This window comes from Lepidochelys olivacea (genome assembly GCF_965140295.1).
Source record: "Lepidochelys olivacea isolate rLepOli2 genome assembly, chromosome: 1".
Taxonomy (NCBI): Eukaryota; Metazoa; Chordata; order Testudines; family Cheloniidae; genus Lepidochelys; species Lepidochelys olivacea.
In genome coordinates, this window is record NC_140411.1 from 273,239,430 (window position 1) to 273,253,565 (window position 14,136).

Consider the following 14,136-nt stretch of genomic DNA (forward strand, 5'->3'; position numbering starts at 1 on the left):
AGATACTAGAGGTTTGGATAGTTTGAATTTATACCCTGTGAACTTTCAGATGCTTATTCAAGGCTAACAGCTAAAAATGTCATATGGTTTGCCCATCATTAACTTATATTGACAATCTGGCTAGTTTTTCCATCTGCCTGGACATGCACAGAAAAAAACAACAAAAAACCGCAAGAACACCACAGATTGAGGGATTTCACTTATTGGTTCCTTGTGAAGACAGAGTTTGAAGGGACTTGAAGATGGAAGAGGATTAAGCAGGATCTCTTTAACTCTTCCATGCTAATAGGCCTGATCTAAGGACCATTAAAGTCAATGGGCAGTGGATCAGACCCAAAGTTTAGAGCAAGGATTGGGGATTTCAGAAGCAGGTTCTGTGGATTCTGTAGCATCTCTGCAGTGTGCCATCTGAGAGGCATCCATTCCCGCCCACTTCCTCCTCCTCTCTCCCTCCCCCATATATAAAATATGAAAAGCAATATGAAAAAACAAAATCAAATAGCTATAGACAGAGAGCTATTTGATTTTGTTCACATTTTTCATATTGCTTGCCTAAGTTTACTTTTTAACAAACCTTGATTATGAGTCTTAAGAATTTCCAAATAAGTTGAATGCAATACTGAAGATTCAGGATTGCAATATCACAAGTCCTAAGTTCAGTAGATGCAAGCATTTATGATTCAAGCCTCCACCCTGGAATATATTAAATCCCAGGAACCTTCGTAGACCAGCTTGAGAACCCCGAAAAGCCAGTGTTTTTAAAGACTGAGATCTCACAATTAGCGAACAATGGTAACAATACCTAGTGTATATATCTCAAAGCATTTCACAAAAGGTGTGTTATTATTCTCATATTGTAACTAAGGAAACTGAGGTCCAGCGAAGCTAAGTGATTTGCCCTAGGTCACACAGAAAGATAGTGGCAGAACTCAAAACAGAACCCAGCTAATAGGATTCTAAGTTCTGAGGCTTTCCTATTAAATCATGCTCCTTCCATAAGTTCTAGAGGCGAAAGAGCTCGACTCCTATTGATGAAAGGGCAAAAGTGATACCATACATAGGCTAATTTGCATAGGCTACCTACCCACAATTCCTCTCATGACACTTGGGGAATCCCCATAACTATGTAACTAACCGCTCTCAGGTAACAGGTAACTAACCGCTTTCATGTTCTCTCCACAGGTACCATTGCGGAGAGTGGACCAGATGATATGTCTGGGGGGAGAAAGCAGAAGGAGACTCCGCTGGTTGGAAGGCATGAGATGCGCTGTCCTGAGATGGGGGGTTCCATGACCACCACTCCCAAGAGAAGGAGGCAGGTGGTGGTGGTCGGGGACTCTCTACTCCGGGGGACTGAGTCATCTATCTGCCGCCCTGACCGGGAAAACCGAGAAGTCTGCTGCTTGCCGGGAGCTAAGATTCACGATGTGACGGAGAGACTGCCGAGACTCATCAAGCCCTCGGATCACTACCCCTTCCTGCTTCTCCACGTGGGCACCAATGATACTGCCAAGAATGACCTTGAGCGGATCACTGAGGACTACGTGGCTCTGGGAAGAAGGATAAAGGAGTTTGAGGCGCAAGTGGTGTTCTCGTCCATCCTCCCCGTGGAAGGAAAAGGCCTGGGTAGGGACCGTCGAATCGTGGAAGTCAACGAATGGCTACGCAGGTGGTGTTGGAGAGAAGGCTTTGGATTCTTTGACCATGGGATGGTGTTCCACGAAGGAGGAGTGCTAGGCAGAGACGGGCTCCACCTTACGAAGAGAGGGAAGAGCATCTTTGCGAGCAGGCTGGCTAACCTAGTGAGGAGGGCTTTAAACTAGGTTCACAGGGGGAAGGAGACCAAAGCCCTGAGGTAAGTGGGAAAGCGGGATACCGGGAGGAAGCACAGGCAGGAATGTCTGTGAGGGGAGGGCTCCTGCCTCATACTGAGAATGAGGGGCGATCAGCAGGTTATCTCAAGTGCTTTTATACGAATGCACAAAGCCTTGGAAACAAGCAGGGAGAACTGGAGGTCCTGGTGATGTCAAGGAATTATGACGTGATTGGAATAACAGAGACTTGGTGGGATAACTCACATGACTGGAGTACTGTCATGAATGGTTATAAACTGTTCAGGAAGGACAGGCAGGGCAGAAAAGGTGGGATAGTAGCACTGTATGTAAGGGAGCAGTATGACTGCTCAGAGCTCCGGTACGAAACTGCAGAAAAACCTGAGTGTCTCTGGATTAAGTTTAGAAGTGTGAGCAACAGGAGTGATGTAGTGGTGGGAGTCTGCTATAGACCACCGGACCAGGGGAATGAGGTGGATGAGGCTTTCTTCCGGCAGCTCGCGGAAGCTACTAGATCGCATGCCCTGGTTCTCATGGGTGACTTTAATTGTCCTGATATCTGCTGGGAGAGCAATACAGCGGTGCATAGACAATCCAGGAAGTTTTTGGAAAGCGTAGGGGACAATTTCCTGGTGCAAGTGCTAGAGGAGCCAACTGGGGGGGAGCTTTTCTTGACCTGCTGCTCACAAACCAGGAAGAATTAGTAGGGGAAGCAAAAGTGGATGGGAATCTGGGAGGCAGTGACCATGAGTTGGTTGAGTTCAGGATCCTGACACAGGGAAGAAAGGTAAGCAGCAGGATACGGACCCTGGACTTCAGGAAAGCAGACTTCGACTCCCTCAGGGAACGGATGGGTAGGATCCCCTGGGGGACTAACATGAAGGGGAAAGGAGTCCAGGAGAGCTGGCTGTATTTCAAGGAATCCCTGTTGAGGTTACAGGGACAAACCATCCCGATGTGTCGAAAGAATAGTAAATATGGCAGACGACCAGCTTGGCTTAACAGTAAAATCCTAGCAGATCTTAAGCATAAAAAAGAAGCTTACAAGAAGTGGAAGGTTGGACATATGACCAGGGAAGAGTATAAAAATATTGCTCGGGCATGTAGGAATGAAATTAGGAGGGCCAAATCGCACCTGGAGCTGCAGCTAGCGAGAGATGTTAAGAGTAACAAGAAGGGTTTCTTCAGGTATGTTGGCAACAAGAAGAAAGCCAAGGAAAGTGTGGGCCCCTTAATGAATGAGGGAAGCAACCTAGTGACAGAGGATGTGGAAAAAGCTAATGTACTCAATGCTTTTTTTGCCTCTGTCTTCACGAACAAGGTCAGCTCCCAGACTGCTGCGCTGGGCATCACAACATGGGGAATAGATGGCCAGCCCTCTGTGGAGAAAGAGGTGGTTAGGGACTATTTAGAAAAGCTGGACATGCACAAGTCCATGGGGCCGGACGAGTTGCATCCGAGAGTGCTAAAGGAACTGGCGGCTGTGATTGCAGAGCCATTGGCCATTATCTTTGAAAACTCGTGGCGAACGGGGGAAGTCCCGGATGACTGGAAAAAGGCTAATGTAGTGACAATCTTTAAAAAAGGGAAGAAGGAGGATCCTGGGAACTACAGGCCAGTCAGCCTCACTTCAGTCCCCGGAAAAATCATGGAGCAGGTCCTCAAAGAATCAATCCTGAAGCACTTATATGAGAGGAAAGTGATCATGAACAGCCAGCATGGATTCACCAAGGGAAGGTCATGCCTGACTAATCTAATTGCCTTCTATGATGAGATTACTGGTTCTGTGGATGAAGGGAAAGCAGTGGATGTATTGTATCTTGACTTTAGCAAAGCTTTTGACACGGTCTCCCACAGTATTCTTGTCAGCAAGTTAAAGAAGTATGGGCTGGATGAATGCACTATAAGGTGGGTAGAAAGTTGGCTAGATTGTCGGGCTCAACGGGTAGTGATCAATGGCTCCATGTCTAGTTGGCAGCCGGTGTCAAGTGGAGTGCCCCAGGGGTCGGTCCTGGGGCCGGTTTTGTTCAATATCTTCATAAATGATCTGGAGGATGGTGTGGATTGCACTCTCAGCAAATTTGCGGATGATACTAAACTGGGAGGAGCGGTAGATACGCTGGAGGGCAGGGATAGGATACAGAGGGACCTAGACAAATTGGCGGATTGGGCCAAAAGAAATCTGATGAGGTTCAATAAGGATAAGTGCAGGGTCCTGCACTTAGGACGGAAGATCCTAATGCACAGCTACAGACTAGGGACCAAGAGGCTAGGCAGCAGTTCTGCAGAAAAGGACCTAGGGGTGACAGTGGACGAGAAGCTGGATATGAGTCAGCAGTGTACCCTTGTTGCCAAGAAGGCCAATGGCATTTTGGGATGTATAAGTAGGGGCATAACGAGCAGATCGAGGGACGTGATCATCCCCCTCTATTCGACATTGGTGAGGCCTCATCTGGAGTACTGTGTCCAGTTTTGGGCCCCACACTACAAGAAGGATGTGGATAAACTGGAAAGAGTCCAGCAAAGGGCAACAAAAATTATTAGGGATCTGGAACACATGACTTATGAGGAGAGGCTGAGGGAACTGGGATTGTTTAGTCTGCGGAAGAGAGGAATGAGGGGGGATTTGATAGCTGCTTTCAACTACCTGAGAGGTGATTCCAGAGAGGATGGTTCTAGACTATTCTCAGTGGTACCAGATGACAGAACAAGGAGTAGTGGTCTCAAGTTGCAGTGGGGGAGGTTTAGGTTGGATATTAGGAAAAACTTTTTCACTAGGAGGGTGGTGAAGCACCGGAATGGGTTCCCTAGGGAGGTGGTAAAATCTCCTTCCTCAGGGGTTTTTAAGGTCAGGCTTGACAAAGCGCTGTCTGGGATGATTTAGTTGGGGATTGGTCCTTCTTTGAGGAGGGGGTTGGACTAGATGATCTCCTGAGGTCCCTTCCAATCCAGATATTCTATGATTCTAAAGAGACCTGGATTTGCCACAGATCTGCTGTTTAATCTGGGGCAACTCATGTCACATCAATAACCTTATTTGTAATGATACTCACCCTCCCTTGTAAAGATTTTTGCAATCTATGGATGAAAAGCACTATACTACAGCTGAGTGCCGTTATTATTTAGTGAATTAAGAGATGATCATTTCTTAAAAATCCAGATGCAACCAGTGGAACTTTATATCTGTTAACCAGGGGAGTTTACAGCTGCAAAAGAACTAGTACTTTCCAACATGAAATACATTGATTTGGAATTTTGTAACTTCAATTGATTCATTTTACTTTCAACTCTTTCCCCCGTATTAAAATTCAATTGAAAGAGGAGGAATTCCTCAAGGGCATTAGCTTTAATTAATAAAGGATGTGTGTGCCACCAGAAAAATCAGACATCCAAAATAAATAGGTTACAGTTGGAGTTATTTATAGACACTTAAGAAAAAGAGTGCAAGCATTTATAGAAGGAAAGGTGTATGTGTAAAGCAATAGTGTGGTGCAATACAAGTAGTATTACCACTTCAGCCATTAATTCTTTTCTCCTACACGCAAAAAGTACTACATACTATATAAGTCTCTTAATGCAACCAAACTAGCTCTTTCTGTTAAAAAAAAAAAAAAAAAAAAAAAAGGTAGCTCCTGGCCTGGATCTATGGCTGTCAAGTGTCTGCCTAGAGAACAAATTTAGGAATCAAATTTAAAATGACGAAACAAAAGTGTTAGCATTTCCATTATGACACACTTACAACAATGGCCTGATTAAGAATAGGTGGCACCCTTTGCCTCTGGTGAATCCCCAACAAGATCTGTGAGAGTGTGAGGGGATCCAGGGGGTACATCTACACATGGATAAAGACTCTTGGCACGGCTGCAGCTGGCCCGGGTCAGCCGATGGGCTCGTGAGGCTTGGGCTGCAGGGCTAAAAATTGCTGGGTAGATGTTTGGGCTCAGGCTGGAGCCCGAGCTCTGGGACCCTCCAACTTCGCAGGATTTGGGGCTTCAGCCCAAGCCCAGGAGTCCACATGGTGATTTTTCAGCCCTGGATCCTGAGCCCAGCTGCAGGTATTTTCAATCCCTGTGTAGACATAGCCCATATTGTCAATGTGCAGGGGAACCCCCAGCTTTTTCAACAGAGGCCAGACAAATGGAATTCCTCTCCTACATATAGTTTAGTTCTATGCAGGGGACAATGCGGCCTTAAGCTTATTGTTCTCCTGTTTTATGGATCTTTTACTGCTTTTGCTATATGATGTAGGATCTAGGGGAAGATCGTGCAGTCTTAGCTTTGCCAATTAGTTCTTCCTTATTCATGTGAATAATCCTGATGAAATCAAAGCAACCCCTCACCTGGGGCTCCATTCCGCCCTTATTATGCTGAACACTTACTTACGTCACATGAGAAAGGGTGGCAGCTTTGGACCCTAACGGTCACATAAGGACTGTAGGATCTGGCCCTTGTTAATGGGAAAGACATAACGTATCTCTTTTAGAGACTGACCTAATTTTCAGCTTTTACTGTAAAATAATACCTTGTTTCTAAGCTGCAAAGTTTTTAGATCTGAAGTCTATGATCCCAAAAGAAAACAAAGCAAAAAACAACAACCACCCCCTAATCAAATGGATGTTGACAGCTGCACATGCTGAACATTGTGGAACAGCTAGATGACACTAAAGCTTTGGGACTGAATTCAAGTTCTCAGTCAGAGGCCTTTCCATCTCCAATAAAGCTGAAATGCAAACAAAAACTTCAGCAAAACAAGTAAATAAACTAACTCATTTAACTTTGTCAGCTATTAGATATCAGAAACGCATGTTAGATAGTAATGTGTTAGGCCATAAACTACAGCTGCGTGTAGTTGCATCTAAGGCCTTGATCCGAAAACAAATGAAGGGAATAAGAATCCCTAAATTGACTTCAGATGGGCTGTGAACCAAGCCCTAAATTAGTACATGTGAGAGCAAGACTGGCAAGTGATTGGCAAAGTTTATAAGGCAAAGTAACGTGGTTCTTTAACACAAGAAAGCCCTGTTAATTACATACTGTATATGGAAAAATAGATTAAAAATGTATGCTAGCCAGTAACCCATTTCATGATCCTCTGTGATAACAGGCTGCAACACTAAGTGTCAGCTAGGGAGTCAGAGATCTGGGATCAATTTCTGGCTCATCTACAGACTTTCTGAGTGACTATGAGTACATCACTTAATCTCTATATGCCTTGGTTCCCCATCTGTAAAATGAGACTAACAATACTTCCTTTTTTCTATCTGTTTAGTCTGAAAGCATTTGGGGGGAGGGGGGCAGAGAATGTCTTTTACCATGAATTTTCACAGTGCCTAGCACAATGGGGCTCTGATCTCAGTTGGGCCTTCCAGAGGCTACTAAAATAATAATAATATAATGTTTGAGAGTGAATGTATTGCTGTATAGTCAATAAAGCATGTTGTAGTCTGGGAGGAGTCCACAAAAGCAACAAAAATTAGTTAAACTGAGGCCTGCAACCAAGGGGATTTAAATTGTGTTTGTCCTGATAACTGCAAATCACCGAAGTACCACTCCTACAGATATAACAAGTCACAGGTCCTAGACTACAGTATGTCTAAATCAGCCTTACTTTGTGAGGAGTATTAGAATCATGGATCTCCCTTTATGATGAGCTTACCTTAGACAGTTACCTGCCTTAGACAGGCTCACCAAATGTGAAGGATCAGGGCCTTCTGTGTAACTGAAATTCAGCCATTGAACAGAGTGCCTGTCTGGAAAGAATAATTCTGTAAAGGAAAAAGACATGGAAAGTGAACTGAAATAGAGAAAATCCTTTAAATACACAAATACATGAATGAATAAATCACTTCAAAATAAATTTTAATGTAAAGATAGAGCATAGGTCACCCTAGTACCCAATCAGCAGGTAAAAAAACACTTGTATAACCATTGGAGGTAGAAAATCAGCACTAGATTGCTCAGGATGGTGCTCACTCATTTTGCTGCACAGTGCGTGAAAGGTACAACCGCTTGCTTTGAGGCCAAGTGGTAAATGCTCAAAATGAAATCAGCTCACCCCTCTCAGAGCCCAAGTGTGATCCCTTAGGCTTGAGGCCAGTATTGCTTGATTCAAGAGCAAAGAGATGGAATTATTTGTAGAAACAGTATTTGTAGAGTGGGCCTACTTCAGCATTCACTATCCCAATTGTCTAATGGAGGAAGCTATTGATATAATGGGAGGAGACCCAGGAAAATGAAATGACAAATACCCTGTTCTCTTAGTTAAGACCTACCTTCAGAGAGAAGCAGAGCAGAATGAACGTTCTTTAAAACAAAAGGGCAATTGAAGAGAGGGGATATTATCATGAGACAGGAACCCTCATCATTTAAACAAGAGCTATTTCCCAAAGACTGAGAAAAGAATACTTGGATGAGGCGCTTTCTAAGGATATTGCTGCAAGAGTGCTCAGTGAAATGTAAGAAGAAAATATTAAGCAGTACATCTGAATGCACAGTATCTATACTAGGCTCAAATTCAGTTCACACTGTCAGGTATGCTGACCCCAAAAAGAAATATTACTTGCAGGGAGAACTATTTAATATTTAATCCAGTTTGTTAGGATCTTCCACTTACAGCAAGGGAAAATATGCATCCCCAATTCAATGGGACTCATAGTGTTTGCTTGGCTATGTGTTACTTTTTGAATGTTTTAAATGGCTTAGCCAAAACATGTTTTCCACTTCGTAATAAAGGGCCACATTCAGCTCTCAGTTAAATCATTGTAAATCCAGAATAACTCAACTGAATCTGGAATAAATCATACAGGTGTAATATAAATCAGGATTTGACCCAAAGTTAAAATCAATACAAATACCTTTTAAAAGTATGTAGATATTATCCTGGATTTTGTTACATCTAAATTACATTTTCTTTTACCATCAGGGATATCCTGTAATTACATATATTTTTTACTTAATATCTATATCTGAATATTAAATAGTAATAAAGACAAATTCTTCTAAATGTAAAAAACCTTGTTGTTCTAAGTCTTTGTTTCCATTTGTTTCACTGTATTAAAGCATCCAGTACATCCTTGCATAGATGTAATACATAGAATGCAAGTATTTTACTTTTTCTTTTATTGCAGAACTTATAATGAATGGATTCTAAAATTAAAAGTCTCTTTTTCTGCTCCTGAAATTTGAGGCACATTGATGGATTTTTTTTTTTTTTTGTAACATGCTCTGTAACTTCTGAAGTAAACTGTACTTGCTTACAATACTACCTTTGTTTGACTTCACTTCAATTTGATTCAGCAAAATTAATATCAAGACCAAAAACCTTCTCAGAATGAGGTCTTCACTTGAGGGTAAGAATTGTACCACCCTCCCACAGGTCCAAAATCCCACTGCCATTGGTCAGGGTCAAATACCACTGGCTCTGCATTCTGAGTAATTCTGTGCCATTTGAGAAAGTGGAAGCCAAAGGTAAGTTTTACTACTTCTTTACTTGATTGGTAAATTGGATTCTTAAAGATGGAAATAATTTTTTTTTATATTTGTTTTATTCTATCATGGAAAATACTAATTCAAATGAGGTAGATTACTGATGCTATTTACTTTATTTTTCTTCTTTAAACATTTCTTAGTTCCTTCCTGTGAAAGGTGTACATGATCTTCAACAAAATATTTGAACTGACAGCTACAGTAGATGCCAATATAATTACAGTGTGTTCCAATATCTGATGCTTAAAAAAAGTAAAGAGACACAAACTTTGCAAGCCGGTCCAGGTACTACAGTAACAGTTATAGAGATACAGTTTAATGGAGATGAGAAGATAACTGATTACTTATTTTGTTGCTGATATTTGTTACGTGAGATAAAGTCTTTAAAAACTCATACATTTAAACTTTTATATCTAGGAAATGTAAAAATGGTTTTAAAATTATTTGAACATAAAGAAAACAAACAATTCTTAAATAATTAATTACATGTAATATTGATATACAGGAATGGCTTGGAAAAGTTTACACAAGGCAAAAAGAAACCTATGCCTGATACGTTAGTGATAATACACAGTATACTTTATTGTTGGACCTTTGGGGATGAATGCCAGAATCAAGCCAACCATAAAATGAGGCCAGTAACAATCCTGACAAAAATAGGGAAGAGAAAATAAAGACAAAGAAAAACAAATTATTTCATGTTTACTTTGGTTATTAAACCAGCACCAAACATTTAAAAAACCTGGGACTACAGAACTGAGTGAGGGCCGTAACGAATGTATTCTTCTTATATTTGAAGGATCTGCAATAGAATTATTTGTAAAAAAAAAAAAAAAAAACAACTTTAATAATCTTGTAAGACACCACTGAAAAGCTGCCATTCAATTAAGACTTGCTCAAAGACTAGCTAAGCTGTCTCTAGGTTTTCCCAGAAGCAGATAAAAAAATTGTTTGAAAAAGCACTGGAAGGAAAAATGAGTGCCTTGTGCTGTTCATCATCCCCACTGGAATTTCATATCCTCGTGCCTAAACCTGCTTCATAAAGACCTTCTTTCAAGTAGCTGAAGTTCACTCTGTTGCTCAAAGTATGCAACCTCAAAAGGAAAGGCTCTCATGAATTTCTTATCTTTCATACACTGGGTAGTTTAAGCAGCTAGAATTTATAAATGAAATAATAAAATACCATAATACAACTGAGGATTGTACTTAGAATCATAGGGAGTACGGTTTATTAGTCCTTATTGGACCTATTCAGCAATTATTACTGTCAATACTCCTGTTGAAATCAATCATAGCTATAGGTAAGTAAAGGATTGAATAAGGAATGATAAATAGAGCCCTACATGTGGATATTTTAGATAACAGTGAATGGATCACTTCAGCATGAGAGCGAAGGAATGTTAATATTCAATCCTATTTTGGATTTTCTACTGTTTATTAAAATATGGAACATTTAAATCAATTTCACGTGTTCGATATTCTAGCTGGGGAGAAGAGGTGACTATGTCACACCACCACTGCTCATTGGAGCGAGTGGGTAAGAAAAAATGGAGCATACCATTCCTTTAAGTAGTGGGGGGGGGGGCATAACTGCTTTTATTTTTTTCAGTTGGAAATCTGCAGAAGGGATATTTTTAAAATATATCTTGCCTTCCAACTAGTTGAAATGCCATAGTTCAACATATTGGTAAACAGAGTAAAAGTACTTGAAATAAGGTACTACCGGAATTGTGGAAAAAAGGTTCTACTCTTGTTGGGTTTGTAGGGGAAATATAAAATTCTGTTGCTGGATATTTTGAAAGGTCAATCATGGTTACTGTGATGTATAAAAAGTCTACTAATTTGGCCCTTGATTAGCTTCTCAAAGTCATTTTATGGTGGAATTGAAAGGGCCAATGTTATGAGAGTCAAAATGTATTCCACTTTCAGCTTTTCAGAGCTATTCTCATAGAGGCGAGTTTTGTCAAGAAATTCTCTGTTAATGCTCTCCTGATACACGTGAAAATCAGTGGGCCAGATCCTAAGCTGTTCTAAATCAGCACATGCTCAGTGAAGTCTGCAGAGCTATGCTGATATATACCGGCAGTGGATCTGACTGAATGATCCTGATTCAAATGAAATCATAAGGTATCTTCACAATAACATAATAATCAATTAATAAATACTTTCAATCAATGATCCTGGAATTTTTTAAAAAGCTCCTTAGCCTTCAGAATTCTTGCCAAATTGCATATCCTGCTTGTATAAGATTGAAATTTTGCAGGTGATTTGCAATTATGTATTTATGCATATTATGTTTCCATTTAGGAATAATTGAACAATGAAGACATTTGCAAATATTTTTCTGGGACTTTTTATCTTTGAGGCCATTGTGGCTGCTCCTACAATAGATACCTTAACTTATGACTCTGAAACCTATGACGTAGCATTGGAAGACTTGGATAATCTTTATGACTACAATGAAAACCTCCCCGTGGACCAGGCAGAGGTAATCTGAACTTCACTTATTTTGCTTTTCCAAAAAGTACAATGCATAAATGCAGTGGTTATTTAGGATTTTTTTTAACTATTCAACATTGAGACAGGTCAATCGGTGTGGGGGCTATTGCCTAGAGTTGACTCAACAGTTTTCTGTGTAATTTAATATACCATATTTAACACATGCTTTCTCCCCATCTTCACATGTGGTCCAAATTGTGCCCCTGAATTTTTTTGAGCTAATCCTTGAGATTATAGCCAATAGCCTCTGTTTCCCTTAGCTCTCCTCACTTGGCTCTGATACATGTTGGAGGCTCTCATGGTGGTGCCACTATGTTGGTGGGACAAAAGCGAGAAATGGAGAAAGTTGGGATAGAAGAAACATCCACAGCTCCCCATAAAGTGGGATAGAGCAAGGCTGTTTCCTGAGGTTGCATTATGGAACAATGATTACACGGGATACAGGTATTTCAGCCCATAAGTTCTTTCTATAACTTCTGGCACAGAGACAAAGGAAAGGAGGAGGGAAGGAAAGGGGAAAAAGAGAAAAGAGAGAAGGGAAGAAAGATAATTAAGGAGAAAAGACAAAGAGAAAATGATTAAACAGATTATAGTCCACTCCTGCTGTAAGGATTTAGGCAAACTCCCAAAGAGACAATGGGGGTTTGCCTGAGTCAGCACTGAGTGCTAAGAAAATATGAAGAATAAAAGAATGTTAAATAATGTTAGATTTAGATAATAAAAACAAGACTTTTATTAAATATTATATGTTGGGGGTTCTGAATCTGAATCCTTCCCATGCCATCAGATGCTGATTAGGGCACAAACAAAGCTCCGCCATCCCTGTCTGGTCCCCACCCTTTGACGTGCTTAGTTTGGACGGCCCTGCCAGGAGTAAAAGTTCTTACCCTCACAGTTCTCAGGGTCATTGGAATGTGCAAGATTGCATCAAGGCGCAGTCCCCACCCCACAAAGTTTTGGTGCTCATTACCTAACAGAATTATATAGGTTTATAGGAGTGGTTATTGTTTTAGTGTTTCATGATTGAGGACAGTAACTTGTAACTATATAATAAACATTTCCCAGCAATCAACAGTCAAAGGACAACTTACTAAAAAAAAGTAAGTAGGCCAGAGTCAGATGGTGTAAATTAGCATAGGTTCATTGAAATTAATGCTGAATACTAGCAGAGAATCTGGCCCTAAGATCATAAACACTTTCATGAGCTCACTGATGTAGTGCAGGGGAACTGTACTGTTCCTTTTAAAATAGGGAGGAAGATTTCTGCTAAGCCAGAGATCAGGCTTTATTCAAAAGTGTTTGAAATGGGTTTAAAATGTTCCCAAAATACAAGACCCACAATGAGCTGGTTGCTCTCAGAGATGTTTGCAAACAGCCTGCTAATGACCATCTTCCTTCCCTGCTCCAGAGACAACACAGTCATGGTGAAAAGGTGGCTGACTCTTCCCTACAGAGATAACTCACCTTAGTCTATCTCCCCAATGCACAGCCCCCATTTGCAGACACCCAGCTCTCCCCACACTTGTGTTTCCTGCATGTCTTCCCTGGGAAATTTACCTCCACTCACTGAAAGCCACAGCTGCATGTCAGCTGAATATATTTGATGTTGATTAATATGGGATACCTATGCCTTGCTGCCATCTGGGGAAGAAAAGGAACATACACCACTACTGTAGGGCTTCTCATACTTAATTTTCCACCTGCTTCTCTTCCTTTGTGATGTCCTAATTAAATCAGTAAATATATTACACCACCGAATGTTAGTGGTGAATCTAATAAATCTATTCTTTTTGAGAGTTGCCCAGTAAGCTCCCATCTCACCAAAACATGGAGTGACTCTCTTTACCAAATTCCAACAATTAAGGATCGAAATGGGGCTAGCCTTTTGTTGCTCACTTCCTGCTAAACAGAAGTGCAGGGTTCAGTGCTTAATTTGTACCGGGGTTTGTCTGACTGAGCTCCAGCACCTCTAGGCTTGGTTGTTCATAGCCCTGGCATCTCTGGGCTCCCAGACAGCAGCCACTGCTCTCCAGCTGCCAAGCTCTCAAGTCAGCACTGCCATCAATAGCAGTGCAGAAATAAGGGTAGCAGGATACGGTGTATCGCCACCCTTACTTCTGCACTGCTGCTGGCAGCAGCACTGCCTTCAGAGCTGGGTGCCCGGCCAGCAGCCATCACTCTCCGGCTGCCTAATCTGTGCTTAATTTGTGCTGGAGCTTGCCTGGCACCTCTTTCATTACAAATTAAGCACTGGCGGGGTTCTCAGCCCAATCTTTGCTCCCACCAACCAAAGAGAAGAAGTCTCTCTCCATCTCAATTT

The 14,136-nt window shown here is 41.4% G+C and overlaps 1 protein-coding gene across 1 annotated transcript in view; it reads left to right on the forward strand.

Annotated features, from left to right (window-relative positions):
• Nucleotides 1-10,530: 10,530 nt before the first annotated feature.
• EPYC (epiphycan) overlaps nucleotides 10,531-14,136 on the forward strand; it is a 40,392-nt gene continuing 36,786 nt past the window's right edge. The window contains exons 1-2 of the mRNA XM_084617645.1: nucleotides 10,531-10,618; nucleotides 11,625-11,805. Coding sequence (XP_084473771.1) covers nucleotides 11,638-11,805 — 168 coding nt within the window. The 5' untranslated portion in view covers nucleotides 10,531-10,618; nucleotides 11,625-11,637. The remainder of the gene's footprint in view (nucleotides 10,619-11,624; nucleotides 11,806-14,136) is intronic.